The sequence below is a fragment of the Enoplosus armatus genome, chromosome 16 (assembly GCF_043641665.1).
Source record: "Enoplosus armatus isolate fEnoArm2 chromosome 16, fEnoArm2.hap1, whole genome shotgun sequence".
NCBI classification, from domain to species: domain Eukaryota; kingdom Metazoa; phylum Chordata; class Actinopteri; order Centrarchiformes; family Enoplosidae; genus Enoplosus; species Enoplosus armatus.
The window spans coordinates 9383937-9401889 of NC_092195.1; the positions used below are offsets into that span (position 1 = coordinate 9383937).

The 17953-nt window shown below is 40.7% G+C and overlaps 1 protein-coding gene across 1 annotated transcript in view; it reads right to left on the reverse strand.

Annotated features, from left to right (window-relative positions):
- rapgef5a (Rap guanine nucleotide exchange factor (GEF) 5a) overlaps positions 1-13862 on the reverse strand; it is a 41632-nt gene extending 27770 nt beyond the window's left edge. Inside the window, exons 1-5 of the mRNA XM_070921743.1 lie at positions 13719-13862; positions 5121-5171; positions 3585-3691; positions 2929-3050; positions 1760-1937 (exon numbers count right to left, since the gene is read on the reverse strand). Of these exons, the coding sequence (XP_070777844.1) occupies positions 1760-1937; positions 2929-3050; positions 3585-3691; positions 5121-5171; positions 13719-13862 (602 nt within the window). The remainder of the gene's footprint in view (positions 1-1759; positions 1938-2928; positions 3051-3584; positions 3692-5120; positions 5172-13718) is intronic.
- Between the last annotated feature and the right edge of the window lie 4091 nt (positions 13863-17953).

The following is a 17953-nucleotide window of genomic DNA, read 5'->3' on the forward strand; positions in this document are numbered from 1 at the left end:
AGAGAGAGAGAGAGAGAGTGGGGATGCCTGCAGAGAAATGATGCGACAGTCAAAGAGAGACACAGACAGCAGCAGGGTCAAAGTGACAGACTCAGAGTGAGGATGTTGAATGCATTATCTAATCTATGGCTAGTCTGCGATAGTGAAACAACAGCACTTTTTTAAGCAAAAACCTACAATATTTGGGCCAATGGAGTGTTATGCATATAAACAGTTACGATAGGACTTATTTACATTCCTTCTTATGTGTGAGAATACATAAAAAACACCACATGATAAATATATACAGACTCCTTTGTCATGTAAACTGTGGTCTGTTTTTCAGCTTTCTGCTGACACAAGTAGACTACAGGTAAAACCAGCCTGGGGGAAAAACAGCCCTCAAATGAAATCGAAATGTGCTAAAGTGGTGCTGCAATAACAATAACACCCCCCCCCCCTCTCTCTCTCTTTCTTCCACCCATTCCTCTGCACCCTGCCAACCTGTGGAAACACTGTGGTGGAGTGCCTTTAAGTATGCATGTCATCCACTATAATGCATATAAAGTAACTGATGGAGAACATGGAGGTACGTACAGTATGATACATGAGATTTATATTAGTAAGTATGACATTCAATTCCCCTCGCTGTCGTGCTCTCTCCCTGGTGTCTGGAAATACACCCTTTGAAGTTGACACACAGATGAATGTGTTGACGTATGCTCTTGTTCCTTCGCTCTCCATATATACTCTATTTTTTTTTGTTACCCGCTCCACCCGTCTCACTCGCTCCCTTTCTGTGAGTGACAGATTGAGTTCAGTAGCAGCCTCAGCAGGAATCCCACACACAGGAGCAGCAAAGCAGGGAACTCTGGCTGACACCACTCTGCATATGTGTGTGTGTGTGTGTGTGTGTCAGAGCCCATCTCGTGTATATGTGTGATGGCATCATGTGTCAGTTTTTGTATATGAGTGTCTTCTAGACTTGGAGGTGTGTGTGCTTGCACATGTGTCTCTCACATAAGCAGATTTAGGATTTAAAACACTGAATAGAGATTAGGTTTATAGCTGGGATTTGAGGGAGATCTTGAGGTGTGAGTATGTGTGACTGTATATTATGTTGCAAAAAAGTTAAGTACTTGCAAGAGTGCACTTCCACACTTCATCAAACACAGTCACTTGTCACATTTCACAGTAAATCATCAGACAGACAAATGACCTCAATCATAAATCATAAACGGGAACACTGTCACTTCAACTTTGATATTTTACCAGAGCAATGAGCTTCCACTTCAGGTCAATGGAGATCATCCAGTACATTACAACTGAGTCACATTCACCATCAACTATGATCAAAATTCTGCTACACTTTAACATGCTGGCCCTAATGACAGAAACCCAGTGACAACAGTGGAAACCACTAACTCTTCATTACAACAGATAAATATGACTAATAATATCTGTCCATCGATTAGAGCTTTCACTTTTTATTTGAAATTCAAACAACCATTCAAACTTGGGGAAATATTCAATATTCAATATGTGAACCATGGGTCATCAGGGTGAGGTGATTTGCTTTCTTTTAAAAATTAAACTTCCTTAAAACAAATCTGAAGTTACCTGTTAGCTCGTAACTCAAGTGAGGCGGTGGAGGCTCTGTGAATGAACCGAACCACATACGTTTTACAAGGTAAAGTTAGCTGAGGATTAGGCTACATGGTGAAATCCCTACCATCCATCCATCAGCATAATGTGCAATCAGATTGTAATAGACACTTACGGGCTGTTGGCCCCGCCTCCAGAGCGAAACTGGACATATGGGGCAAGTTGTAGGAGGAGCCTAACCGCCTCTGGCCACTCCCCCTCATTGGAGCGAAACTCACAGGAGGCAGAGTCACACTCTTCAAAGCTGAACTGGTAGTAAGAGTTTGAGTCTGAAAACACCACCCGCTGGTCCACTGGAGAAAGAAAAGACATACAACATTGACATCATGTTTAGTCTACCACTGTTTTAAGTTAATTTCCAGCACTGCTGCTTCATTTAAGTTAGAAATAAGTTTAGTAATTGTGTTCCAATGTCTTTCATTTATTATTACTATTATAATATACAGACTATATTTTGGGCTTAATATATGAATAGATGATTAAAATGAGTATTAAGGAAACCCCTCAATTTATTGTTCTTTGAAAAAAGCCCAAAAGAAGAGATGAATAATGTCAAATATATTTTTAATGTGGGTGAAAACCTTAAGACTTGAAACAGGACAAGCATTGCTTAGTGCATTACTTATATTTATATTGGTGCACTAAAATGTGAGCCTGAATGAAACTGCCTGTTTGATATAACAAACAATAATTGACAAAAAATAAATGATGTAACACATACACTGGTGGTGTATAGCAGACACGTTTTAGTTCTAGAGAAAGAGCAGAGACATGGTGACAACAATAAAACCTGGATTAACTCTTTGTTATCAGTTATTGTGGATTAGCCGGACCGATGAACTGCACCTGAGAAAATGTCCAAAAGCAGGCAGCCTCAAGAGGATCAGGTTTGCTCATTCTTTAACTGCCTTTGAATATCCTACCCTCTTTACAAGAATGTGTCATCCATAGCATACTGAGGCATAGTGGGTGTAGTGATAGTAGATTCACAGTTTATCAGAAGGTTTAGTTTGTGGCGAAATGTTAGTTGTTAAAATGGTGTTTGGTAAATAATGAAAGAGGATGTTTGGGATTATTCGTAGGGGGCTTGGATGCACAGCAGGTGAATGAAGCAGGGAATTCATCTTTCTATTCTGTTGGAAATTACCTGCTGAACTGGTTTATCATTTGTCTCTTTACACACGTATAGATTGTTGCTGATGTCGTTGGAAGGTTACTATAAATTTTGAAGCACAGTACAACCTCCAGGCATAGGTTAGTGTGCATGTGTGGTTGTGTTTTTACCAGACAGCAGGACTCCCAGCTCCAGCAGCACCTGCCAGACACGCACAGCAGTAGTCCGACAGCGCACGTACACACACTGTTCACACAGCCACTGCACCAGCTCCACGCCCACGTAGCTACGCCTGTTAAAATACATACACACACATTTTCAGTACACAAGTACAGCCACACAGTGTTACATGATACATGCATTTACACACCCGCTTCTTCCCTCGCACAAAGCTTGTCTATTTTATTTAATCAATATCCATTGATTATTCATTAGTTCTCTATGAGCCTTTTCCTCTGAAACACTGAAGACTTTCCGTCTACTTTCCCCCAGGATAAACTCCTTGTGTATGTGTGTGGGTGTGTGTTTGTGTGCGTTGATGTGCAATGCCTGTAAAGAGTATCTATTTATATTTGTGTCCAGATGTTTTGTCTGCATCTGTGTGTACTGTTTGTACAGTATGCATGTATTCCCACACCATCAAGTGCTCTGCTATATAATATCTACGTCACACTTTGCCTGTCATACTGCATAAACAACTTGATTGGCCAATCAGGACGAGGCTCAACAGTGACTGGTGAGTCAGTGAATATGCTTCACCGGACACATCGATTCAGCCCTGCACACAGACAGACACACAAACACAGAGACACAGAGACAAGTGTACCGTATGATTCTGGCCAGGTGTATCTTGTCTTTAGCTGGGTACGGTCCATGAGAGAGGAAGGCATTCCTCACAGTCCGACCGGCACATGGAAAACTCTGGGAACAAGACTGAGACACACACACAGCAAACACATCAAAATACATTTTTGTTTTTGTAAAATCTGAACATTAAAAATGAATAAATGTGACAAAAATGATAAAAAGCATTGTTTTGGACATGAACATTAGACTGCAGAGAGCTAGTGTGGCTACATGCAGCTGTCATTGACCAGCTCAGAAGGACAGCTCGATTTCTGTCCCCCTGAGGAATGAAACATTGACGGTGTCTACACGCTCTGCAATAATCCTGCTATTGATGCTATGGTAAATAAGACCGTATTTCAATTAAGCTGTTTACATGGGCTGCTTGTTCTCTTCCATTAATATTCACGTTTACATGCTATAGAGCAGAGCCCGCTTAATGACTGGTGAGGCTCCATTCACATTATGTTACAACCCTCAAGTGTCAGTTCAGTCTCACATTGTATCCTGTCCGTTGCATAGCCGTGTGGCTATATGTTTTAGATAAACGGTCCCATGTATTGCAACATTAAAAGGTACCCATTTCTGATCGCGAGTTGGAGTAATCTTTCTAAGAGTGGGTCCTCATTTTGTTTGCATGCCTGCTGAGCCTTGATCAGCATTTTATTCAGTTATGGGTGTTGGCAATAAAAGAAAATGACTTGACAGGCATTTGGATCAAGTTTTAATAAACAATGAGAAATATTTTACAACTCTACCTTTGCTGAAACATTTTTGCTTCGGATTTTCGAACTGTTCTAAAAACTATAATCTACCGAAATGGGTTATTGAGAATCAATCTGAGGTTACAAATAAGCCATGCAGCTGCATAATAATGTTTAATTTTGAAGTAGTTGATCACAAAGTCAAAGAGGTGGAAGTCAGCACTAAGTTCAAATTAAAATCAAGCGTCACTATCACCCAAACTAATCTCCATAGTTTATTGATTGGTCCAGCTTTCAGCAACCTGGTTCAATCAATTCTTAATAAATATTTTCCAAACTAAACTTAAAAGATCAAGTTTAAAGTTTCTTTTTGCAAGCATATCTCTGCTTAGGTGCTCATGGCAAGGAGTTTTTCATCCAGCTTTGGGTACCACATCAATGTTAGGTTCCAATGAGTGCAACAGTGCTGAGGGACAAACAACCAAACACATGTAAATATTTTTTGGCACAGGGGTAACAGCTGTGCTTTCAATGTTCAAAGAAAACTATACTCATGGCAGATATTTAAGCCCTAAGGCCTTTTCAGAGTGCAGTACTGAAATGTTTGCCAAATCGCATTATAGTGATGCACGACAAATTAAGGCTCTCTCTTGAGTGTGTGTGTTTGTGTATGTAGTTGGTGAAACTAGCTTGGAAAAAGCCCGATGTAATATCACCACTGATGTCATCTGTATTGAGGCTAAACAAACACACTTTCGCTCCATAGCAAAACTAAATGGGATGACATCACCTGCGTGTGTGTGTTTCCTTACTTTGTGTACTGTAGGTCCAGTGCTTGGTCCAGGGATAGTGTCAGGTGATTGCTGTTGAAACAAAATACACAAAAGCCGTCAAGAGCCAACTCACAATGATACACACACACACACACACACAGTAAATACACTGAACAAACACGACTCTGAGGTGCGATAGACCAGTTTTACCATTTCAAAAACATTAGTCAGGTTTTGTTTAAATCAACAGCAGTAACAACCATTGCTCATACACACTTACATTCTGGTGATATTTAGTGCTTTCATGTACAGTGACTCCTGTTACTGCAATACACTTTGAGAACGTGGCCGTTCATTTTCACTTATAAAGTGTATAACGATTATTTGACCTAAATGGTTTAACAGTGACACATATTAACTCAAGCTCTCATCAACAGAAAACCAGTGCAATAGTAAACACTAATAAAAAGACATTTATCAGTTTACAATATACAGTGACACCATTTTAAATCTCTTCATGGTTACAACCATCACGCCATCATGTTGTAGCCTTTGCCCTGGGCGTATCCACTCCACCTCTACGTTGCCTATCAGGAAATAAACTCTTAATCTTTATGGATTATGATGGTGCCAGAGGAGCTAGATGACAGCGCTGACACTGTGGTGACACACTGGTCATAAAACAGATTAAAAATGATAGTAAGTGTTAGATCAAGTAGAGTAGAAACAGCACTACATGCAGACATCTGTTTTTCTATTTCACTGCAGTGCGATACATTATGATGTAATTTAGTAACGAGTCCTGGTTGCTCTGCTGCTGAATTAAAAGCTTGCTTCAAATGTTTCACAGCCCCATTTTCAAAATCAGATAATATTTCTTTAAGATAATAGTTCTTAACTGGTCCAATATGATTTGTTACTGCTAATATATGGTCAATATTCAGTATTTATTTTGTAAAAACATTTCATTACAGTACTGTAATATAGGCATATCTAAAAAGTTTAATCTGTCACTTTCCCACCCACGAAGAGAAGCCTTTACAGTGTGTATAAAAGTATTCACCTCCCTGAAAGGGAAAAGTGAACATGTGTATCTAAATTAAGCAAACATAAAGCACAGAATGACATGAATATTTACCCCCTTTACACTGACACACCTAGATTGTCGCTGTTGTAGCCAAGCGTTTTCAGTTAAACGGCACCTGTGTGTAATCAAGGTGTGATTTTAGGTTAAATACGCCTGTATCTACAGGGTCCAATAGCTGGATAGTCAATTTCTTGGCTAAAACTACATAACCAAAAGAAAGGACATTTTTCATTTGTCAGAAGGAGACACTTGTGTTACTAATAACATTAAAGATGACTCAGTTCTATTCAAGTGTCCTTGAGTAGACAGCCATGACAGTGTGACAGTGACCCATCATGCACAATAGCAGGACCCTGAAACTGAAGCAGCTAAATGGAATTCAGCCATCATTCATTTTATAATTTACACCTGTGTTTTTCCTACAGTGACATGTCAAAATGTCCATTCCAATCGTCTTTGCCTATCATCAGTGGAAGAATACCAGAATATTGTCAAGCCACCAACACCTTCTACAGAAGGGCAGAGAGGGAGGCCCTCAAGAAGCCAATAGACACTCTAACGTAGCTACAGATTTTATGGCTGAGAGGGGAGACACTGAGCAAAGAACTCTAGAACAAAGTGGAAGAACTTTCTATGGTCTGATGAGACCACCTTACTAAATGCTTGGTCATGTCAGAGTCATCCACAGGGGATGCTTTTCTGCAGCAGGCATGGGAGCACTTTGAAGATAGAGGCTAATGGTAATGCAGCAAAATACAGAATAACCCTGGAGAGAAACTTGCTGCCGTCTGCAAGAGAATGCTGAATTGGGAGAAGACTTATTTTTCAGCAAGATAACAAAGCGAAGGCAAAAAGGGTTTCAAAACAACAATAAGGTCCTGTAAGGGACAAGTCAAGTGGCCAATTTCATGCAGGACCTGAACCCATGCTCTTTTGCAAAGAATGCAAAAAATGTCATGTCGAGTTGTATAACACTGACAGAGACTCAATTTATAGAGATGTCTTTTTAACCTGACATTAAAGATTAATTCTTCTGTTGATCACTGTCAAAAGAATTCTAACATGAAAAAGCCCAAGAGGGTAAATATAGTTTGTAGATTTTATAACCATTCTTTCACATTTGCACTCTCTCTTAGAACAATACAGCATCATTATCAGTGGATATGAGCGAGAAAATATCAGATACTTGTAACTGCTTTGAAAATCCCTGATGAAAATGCAAACTGTAGAATTGTATTAGGATGACGATCACGTTGCCAGCGTTCAGACAGATGAGAACCTCCTGCAATAGGAGTGCAACTGGTCTGTGAGCTCAGTCAGTGAAGCAGGATCCAGAGTTGTGACAGAGTTGTGGGTTTGATTCCCTCTGGAAACCTTCACAGAACATTGAGCCTGCCCTTCGCCTCTCACTGGCTGACATTAACAAACCACCAGATGATGACGAGTGGTAAGATACAGAGAGATCAAATGATGGAACAAATGAAAAGCATGAAAGCAGCTGTGGAAGATGGATGTAGATGAAGAAATATAAATGAGTTAGCGTGCAAGAGGAGAAAGAAGAGAGGGGGGCTGAACAAATCACAACAGTCTATGAATATATGACGGGAGATATGAGCATGACAGATGGACAGGGAGAGAGATGAAGCGGTGAGAGAGACGGAGAGATCATTTTAATTGTAATTGCAAAAGAGAGAAAAAGTGAGAAAGACGAAGGGAGAGGGAGAGAAAAGCATGGCTGTGGCTTTGACTTGCAAGAAAATGAAATAGAGGGATGATTAGAGAGATGTAGAGCAGTGTGTGTGATCCTCATTAGAGCGATGATACTGTCTGGGATGTCTCATACCCTCACACACAAGAGCAAGCGGGTATACACACTTGTGCACACACCTTATCCAAAGCCAGTGACTGTATCACAGATCACCAACTCTTTATTAAAAAGGAATAGTTTGACATTTTGGGGAACATGCATATGTGCTTTTTCATAAATGTGTCATGTATGCTGTGTGAGACTACAACACGCTTACTTGATTAGTCAATCAACTGTTTTGATAATTAATTAATCATTTTTCAAGCTAATATATGTGGGTTTTGGATTGTTGGTCAGACAAAGTAACCAATGTGAAGACGCCATCTTGGGTTTCAGGAAGTTGTATTGGGCATTTTTTTACTATTTTACAACATTTTAATCGTGACAATAATCTGAAATAATCAACAAAGAAAATAATCATCAGTCGCAGCCCTACTGTAATTTTGCCATTTAAAATGAGAGTACACAGAAAGCTGGAGGTGACATAAAGTCCAAAAGCACCATTTTTCCTCATTCACAATAAAATGCAAGGCCAGAGTTTCCGATTTACCCGCGCTGAAAACATTTTCAAAAGGAGCTCAGTTTTTGGTTGTGAAAGACGCCAGCCCAGAGTGGACGTCCTCGGAGAGGTCAGTATAGATGAGAGCTTCTTTCTGTGTTTGTGTCTGTGAAGACATGCAATGTTTGGACTGGAGGTTAAGTAGAGCACACCAGCCAGCCAAGCACACAGACTAAATAAATTGTTTCTGACTCTGGCTATCTCTGTCTTGCTCCTTCTTCCTCTCTTTTGTCTCGGCCGCTCTATCTTATCTCTCCATCTCTTTGTCTCCCCGTCTGGTGAATACAGATCTCTCAAGGAGGTCTTTGTTTCTCCACTGCCATCTCTTCTCACAAACACACCCAAGACACACCAGCAATAGAGGTGGTTCATTCATACTGCATCACACGACGAGAGAAATGTCTGCTGGCCATGTTCCTGTGAGTCTCTTTGTCAGTGCCTCAGTTTCTCACTGAGATGCACTCCTCCATCACACAGTATACAGTCCATTGCTGTCAGTACACCTGAGGCCAAAAGAGAGTGACAGAAGAGAAGAGAAGACAGGATGAATGAGGAGGAATGAGTGTTACAAAAAGAGAGAGCACATGCTGACATGCTTATCTGTGTGATGACTTCAAAGTGTGTATACAGAGAGAGAGGGGGAGAGCAGCAGAGAGCGAGGTCATTATCTGCGAGAAATGGATTACTCTCAGATTAGATTGCTGAGCACAGGGAAGAGCTGTAGCACGGTATGCTTGGCAAGCCCCCTCACACACATACACACACTTCACATTCACACTAAGCTCCTGTCGACTCCTCGACAGATTCGTCATACAAGGAAGTCAAAAAAGAGACATCAAAGCAGCTACGGCTCAACGCATGCACACACACACATAGAAAAACACACTTAGTAAAGAAACCCACCTGCCAGCCCACACGACCTTTGGCTCACCAACACTTGCGGGCAGTGATCTACAGTAATTTCAGGAGTTATCTATCAACAACAACAGTTTTGATCGATCATTTAAGTCATTTGTTCTCAAATGTGAATATTTGCTGGTTTTCTTGGTCTCCAATCATAGTAAACTGAATATCTTGTGGCTTGGAGCAAGTAATTTAAATGTCAACTTGGGCTTTAGGAAATTTTAATGAGCATTTTTCAATATATTTTCACATTTTATATGTTCAAACTTTCATTTCATTAATCGAGAAAGTATTCTGTAGATTAACTGTGAAACAACAATAAAAAAACAAAATCCCCAAACAACAATATTTTGAACATTATGAGACCAGAGTTGAGTCATTGTCTTTGAAAATGGATGTATCCCGATATTTGAATTCTTCCACTTAAGGTTCTTTTTAGACAGGCTTCCATAAAATGTGACTGATTTAATCAATCTAATCTATAATATGAGTAAATATCACATTTGTCGTCGAAACGCAAAAATACCTAAAAAATTTGAAAGAGACTGTCTCAACATTCATTATTTTGAATGAGAATGAGAGGCCACCTGTTGATCTAGGTTATGTTTTTGTGGTCTTAATAATAAAGATCATTTTTGGTTACTGAAAGTCTACTGGCATAAATGTTATGATGTATTACATTTATGTTTTATCTTTTGTATATTTTAATCTTTGTTTCTTCCTTTTCTTTCATGTGTTATCAGCATTTGCTAATTCTGCATATACACTTGCATCATTGTGCATATTTTGCATATTTATTTTAAGCTGTTAATAAAGTTCGGAATTAGTATCGGCATACTTCTCACTATGCTAATCCTTTCAGCCAAATACAGTTGTTCTGGTGATAGCGTGTAAGTTCATACAGTGAGTGTGAATGTGTTGAGTCTCTCTCTACACCCCTCTCTTGCCCTTTCATCTTTTTAAACTCAATGTATAATGCAGTTATGGATGTGAAATATTGCTGGCAGACATAAAAACACATCACAAGCCACTGTTTTGCTGCATGTATAACGCAGAAATGAGATCCTCTTCTGAGGAATATCATCAACTTTCCTCTGAGACAGTGATCAAAAAGTCTGAGAGCTTACATTATGACTGTGATAATCTCATTTTACAGCCTAAATTATATGTCTTGAGCAGCATAGTGTACATTTATATACAGTGTTTATAAATCTACTTTTGTGTTCAAGTTTTAATCCACAAGGTTTGACTTCACAGCTAGCAATAATTTCCAGTGAGTAATCTGTCATAAATCTATTAGAAAAAGAAAGAAAGACAAAGAAGCTGCAACCCCTAACAAAATAGCACATTTAAAGTGGGAATGCACCATGATTCAACTGTTTTCTGAAAAATATGATATATTTCAGCCTCCTCTACCTTCAACATGCATCTTTTCCTTTGCTAGCATTAAGAATGCAAACACGTTGGCAACTGACGACACATACAGGACATGCACACATATATCGAACAAGCTATTATTACAATATTTGATTGATTGACTGAAGGTATATCAATGTGATTGTACCTGTGCATATCAATGTGACTGTACCTAACCCTAACCCTAACCCTGTGACAAATAAAGTATCCACACCTCAACCTCTGCAATTAGTATTACAAACAATTTCTGTATTATGATTACTGAACGTTGAGACACACAGTTAGGGTCGAGAAAGCCCTATAAGTCTGCTGTTTTCTGATTCCTGCTAACAAAAGTGAAGACAGTTTCATGTCCCACGCTGCTGTATGCACTGTTTCGCCCTCTGTTTTGGGTGTCAGCAACAAAATCCAACCAAAACTAACAGTCCACAGTAAAACTGGTTGCAGAAAATTGACGTGGGGCTTGAGAGTACTGGTGCAAACAACAAAAAACACCACCAAGCAGTTTTACCTGTCAGCATCTGTCTTTCCAGCCCAGCTAAAGGGCAGCCTGAGCCTGTGCTACATTTCCTCACCAGTGGGTTCTTACACGTATGTTTTACTCTGACAGCATAAAACATTAAGTCCACTGCACATAATCAGCGACTTTGGCTGACCAATGTGTGGCTCCAAAATCTGACACCCAACTGAGCTGTGGTCAACTATTTGCAGGAGGAGGAAAGAAAACTAGTCAGGTTGTCCCTGTAGTAAACTTCTACTGCACGAATATCACAGTCAGAAAGGTCAGTAAAGTGTTCCTTTAAGCTAATCTCTCTGTTCCTGTTATTTCATAGCCATTAAAGGACTAAATAATGAATACCAGAGCAAGTCACAACAGAGAATTCTCAAAGGTGAGGCTGCTGCAGGCTCGAACCAAAGGCGACAGATGGCTCTGTACAACAGTTTCAATTCCTTCATAAACTGTCGGCGAACATCAAAGAAGCACATGAGGTAATGTGAAAAACTGCTTATGACAGATGTTGTGCTCTTTTACAGGGCCCTAATAACAGAACAGAAAACAACAAAAGAAAGTGGTGATCAGAGGTATCCATCTCTGGAAGGCTGCAAAGAGATGCTGTGATTTCAGATTATGTCATCGTTTTCATTTTAGCAATTCCAAATTTGAGTGCTATTGTAGTGAAGTGCAAAAACAAGCCACAGTAGTCCCTCTCCAACATCTCTTTGGAGATTTTATATGTGCATATACAAACAAGTGTGTGTGTGTGTGTGTGTGTGTGCCAGGTGAAGCACAGCCAACTGCCAGTGTCTAGAGAGAACCAGTCTGCACAGAACAGCCATACCTTTACACTACTTACCCACGCCTCATCACACTCACCCACACATGCACACACATACACCAAGTTAGATGAAGACAGGGGAAGGAAAACTCGACATTTTCTCTTCATCTCCTCAGTATTCCCTTCTTTCCTTCCCTTCAGCTCAATCACAGGCACAGAACAATAACACAAAGATGATGCGGGACACGCAAACACAGTCTAGCACAGTCAGCTATTGAAGTAATCCATTCTTTACGGTTTCTTTATAACTGGACTCGACTTTCATATCCTGTTCTGTATTGAAATTCATTATAGGATTTATGATTGTTGATTTGTTACCACAAGAGGATTTAAATTGTACATTTTAAGGAACACTGAGCTGCCTCAAAAAGTCCTTTAAACATCACTTAAAATGACAAGATGTAACATGACATAAACTGTTCATCTCCTTGGTCCAAAGTGCATATTTGCATATCTTTAGCACATTTGGCACCAGTGGGACGGGAAGTCCTGGCACTCCGTCTCTGATTCCCACAGAGGGAATCAGGGACACGTTTCTCCTGGCTGCCGCTGATGATGAAGACGAGTGGAGCTGACACTTTGAGCAGATATTTGGCTTGTCAGGTGTGTTCGTTCCACATCAGGGCACACCAAGTCACACACATTTACTGCGCAGTAGACCAGTCATCAGAAAACAGAAGGACCCATGAGATGAATTTTAGATGGTTGATCTACAAATGTGCCCCATTTGGACTGGGAGTGTTATAATGTCGATAAAAAAAGAGAGATTTGATATTACAGAATAGAGCTGAAACAATTAGTCAAATAACTGACTAGTCATAAACAGAAAATTAATCCACAACAATTTAGATAATCGATTCATCATAGATTCAATCAAACAAAGATGTCAAATATTTGCTGTTTCCAGATTCTCAAATGTGAGGAATAGCTGCTTTTCTCTGTTTTATATCATTTTAAACGGATTATCTCAGAGTTGTGGAGGGTTGGATGGAAATAACAAGACATCTGAAGACATCACCTTGAGCCTTCAGAACTTGTGATGGCCATTTAGACGAAACAATTAATCAGATGATTGTAAAAAAACAAAAACAAAAAAAAAACATTGACAAATAAATCAATAATAATAATTGTTAGTTGTGCAGCTGCACACAGATTTGTGTACAGAAATATATAAAAGTGTATGTATTTTTTAATGTATGTAAGTAGGTGCGTGTGAAGTGAATCTGTTGGGGAGGGGGGTGGTAGTGTTGCCTTGACTACCGGAGTGTGAAGGTATGATGTCCAACAGCAATTGGTTATTATGGATGTAGCATACACACACACAAACACACACTGCCTCTGCGACAGTAATGCTTGTAACAAAATGAAAACACCTGAGTCGTGACGGGGTTACGAAACAGCCTCACAGCGCAGAGCGGTGTCGGGAAAAAACACAGACGGATGAAAAGATAAAACCGTCAGCCGTTGCTAACATTCATAAAACACGGAAGGACGGACAGTCAGTCAGCGGTCGGTTTGAAGTACTCACGCTCTTCTTCCGCAGGTGCAGCCCGTGCTTGAGTAGCCCCGGCAGATCCCGGATTTTGTGTTTGAGCTGAGCCTGGTCCCGTGTGCTCCGGTTCCAACGCAAGCCCGCGAGCAAGCCGTCCTCTGCGGGATCGGAGTCCTCCATGGTTCTTTTCCTTCTCCTGTATGTCCTCGAGCTGCCGCCTGCCTCCGCTCGAAGTGTCTACTGTATCCTCACGAGGCGCACCGCCGCCCGCGCCCGTTCGCCATTTCCCCCCGCCTCGCGCTCACACTCAGCGACCTGCATCTGCAACCAAACCGCGCGCAGCGTTAACGACCTACTGAATGTATTCCGCAGCACGCGACGCTGCTGCTCCACCCAATGGCTCGCGCGTCCTACTCCTCGGTACTACTAGGTTGATGTGGTGTGTGTTTGTGTGAGGGGGGAGGGGGGTCACACAGGTGCATAGAAACATTGCATCACTTCCACCTTTCATTCTCTGCCCAGTCTGTCAAAGGAAGAGAGCGAGGAACATTTTAAAACAAATGTCATCTGGTGCAGTTGACATGTCACTATCATTGTAATGTTTATTTATGTCATAAGTCGTAAATGTAATACAATACTAAAGATAATGGTCAGGGGCTGAGGGAGAAAAGAAGCAGAAGGTGCTCGGTAGGGCTACGTCACCACATTACCTGGCTCAAATTTCCATAGATAAACAAAGAGCAGCCACAGAGTGTACGTCTGTGTGTGGCTACATGGCATTTTCAGGTTTGGAGCTGTGTTTTGTCCGTGACCGTGTGAGAATGCTCTGAAGCCTGGAGCTTTGCATTCCAGTTCAACCTGAGGCAGAAGGCAGGTGATCTGAAACATGAGAGGGTCTCAACCCCTCCATGCTGGGGGTTGTTGAAGATGAGACACAGTGTCTCTCATAATAATAGTCACCACCAGATGTACTTTTAAACTCTTTACTCTTCCTTTGTTAGGTCTGTTTTTGTTTAACAATCTGGTTGTAGTGTAGGCTACGTTATATATCACATTATGATGGACAAAAACAAGTTCTTATTTTGAATCTGAATCCAGTAAAATGGCTGCACTTGCCTGGCATTATAATAAGAAGCTCTTATTCTTAAGAGAAATTCACTGTATGGCTTGGAAAAGAACTCAGCTCTCTTGGGAAGCTGCTGAAAGTGCATTACATTTGATTAAATATTTCAAGTGAATGTGATCTGAAAGAGAATTAATTTGAATTCAGTAGATCCAAGAGGGTCTGAGCCTGATACTCCAGAAGACATAAATCTGAGCAGAGTTCAGCTTGAGTGCAGTGGGTTCAGTTGTATAACTCAGATGTCGAGTCTGCTTTCCTGATAGGATTTGTAATCTGGGATAATTGGCCCCTTTCAGGGACTCAGATTAGACCAACACCATCGCTGTCAGAGGTAATGGGCCAGCATACATACCATTTGGCAGCTGAATAACACACACATATGTGAGGAAAAACTTTATTTTTGATTAGATCAAAAGCTAGCTGTAACATTTAATCTATTGACATGTTAAACTCAAGTTTGGTGCTGAATCTAGACTAAAATGAGAGAAAGGAACAGAGATGTGCTGCATGATAGTAAAAACTGATTTTACTGAGGGTGACATAATGATTTCTGTTTAACCAAGACTAACAGTAGCTTCATAAATCAAGTTTTGAAGTCGTGCAGACGTCTCACAATAGACATAGAAAAGCATGTTCGAGGCAAATGCTGTATATTATGAATGGCTACTGGAACACAATGATGAAACAGCATAACGTTGGCTTTTTAATGCTGATGACAACAATGAGAACAGATCTGGACCCTGCTGGAGTCACGCAGACATGAGCATGTTCTTCATATCAAGAAAGTGCAGTAGGTAAAGAGACAGAAAAAGCATTGTTAGCTGTCAAAGCCCCTGTAAACTGTTTCTCTAAAATATTAAATATTAAATATTCACGACTAAATCAGTAACAATCAAAGTTTAAAAAAGCCTCCTTAGTAACTGTCAGTTAGTTAAACTATTTCTCTGTGGAAATGACAGAGTGCTTGTTTGGCCCCATGTGTGCTATAATATGCTAAAGGAGAACTAAACACAATTACTGAGAACCCCAAGCCCATCAGTGCTTTTTCAGATCATCGTTCGGATAGCTGCCATCTGAGATCTGGTGGACAGCGTTGAAGCAGAGGCAGCAAAACTACCGTCAGCTGTGAGGACGAGATATTACCGCTGAGCGTAATGCTGCCAAAGAGGCCACTGAAGATTTTGCAGACACTAAAATAAACAAAGCCATTGGACATGTTAACATAATTCCTGTAAAGTGGCATCGTACAGTGCACATGTGTACTTGTGTCACATTGGATAAGACTGAGCAGAAGTATGATAATAGGCATTCTTTCTCCACAGAAGTCCAGAAGCTAATTTTCAAGTGATTCAGTTAGCATGCAGCACATGACTAGTAACTTCAGTAGCTCAGCACCAGCAGCCGCCTGAAAGTGAAAGAGGGAAATAAGGAAAAAGACTCAGTGTTTGCTGAATTGCTGAAGAAGCAAAAGAAGAGAAGGGGACTTTGGGCTTAAAGGATGATGAAATATGCTGCTCTGCGGTCCCTGGGGACCATTGAGACACATGCACACACAGCCACATATGCACACACAGCAAAATCAAATAAACCTGATAGTACAGCATTTGAATGAATGAGCCCTACATAGCAGTGCACATACAGTACTATACAGTACACCAGGGTTACATGATGATGCACAGGGAGAAGAATGGATTATAGGGGGAGGGGAAGTGGAGTAAAAGAGAAGATGGGGAAAGAAAGAGCGAGAGGAACAGGAGGGCCGAAGCAGAGAGAGAGAGATAGCAAACCAATTACCATAGGACTGGAGAAAGCCTTTCATCCCAAAACTGTCACCACACACGCAAATATACACACTTCTATCTTTTTTTCTTCCGCCTCTCTCCTGCATACAAATACAGCATCCACACACACACGGTCAGACATCTCTCTTTATCACTCACTCACACACATATTCAGAGCTCTCTTCAAACAAATGCACTCTCGATTAAATATTGAGGAGTGCCTGTGGCGGAGATACAATTCCTCTCGTCTCTTATGGAGCTCCCCGTCTATGGAAGAAGAAGAGGCAGGAACACAGTGGCCTGAGAAACAGGCACAAAGGGAAGTGAGGGATGGGAGGAGGGATGGGAGAGGGGTGAGAAAGCAGCTGGCCAGTGATGAAAAGACGGGAAAGGAGAAACTGAGAGTAGACAAGAAGACGGAGTAGAATCAGAAGGGAAAGAAAAGTGGGGAGATGACTGCCATATTGAACTAGAAACTATAATACAGTATGACAGATAAGGTCATGTATAAAAGAACAGAAGCAAGGCTCTCACCATGAAAGAGCTGATGCTGTTCTGTGCACTTTTAAGTAACTGCACTGACCTTTAGTGCATGACAGACGTCACAGAAATACTTTTTAGCCATAGAGCTAGCTGGTCGTTCCACCACTTTGGTCCAGACTGAAATATTTCAACAACTATTGGATGGATTTCTATTACATTTCTTACAGATATCTGTGTCCCCCTCAGGATGATTCCTAATGACTTAAGTGGTCCCCTGACTTTCGATAATCCGCCATCATCAAAATTTGAATTTGTCCAATAGCCTACTTTGATTTATGGTTTAGCTCAAAGCGCCATGGTGCCTAAGTACAGCCTAACAGAGCCGCAAGCAAATTCTGTATGTGTATGAAGTCAAAAATTATATGAACCTGGAGGCAACATATGCGATGAGACTCCAAAACTTTTGCTTCCAAACATATGTAGTAGAAACTCTTAATGGGCTTCAGGGTGATCAATTCCTGCTGAGACAATTAAAAAGCCATTAGATGATAAATACTTCACATACTCCACAGTAATTCATATGAACATCAACTCAAACTCAAACAACAAAACACACACTTCCATGTCCACAGAGGCCCTCCAGCAATTTCTGTTCAATGTGAGGGTCATATATTATTGTTGTAGTGCCTTTGCAAAGCACAGAACAGTCCTTTCCATTCTGTTGCCTCAGGATGTCACCCTCTCAGAGAGGACTGAACCTACCTCTCATCGTAGATGCTGCGTGATTGCCATCTAGCAGTGACCATGGTGAATTGCAGATTGAACAGAAGTTCAGCGTCTTTATTCCAACCTCATCACATTGATTAGTGCAAACCTTAAATACT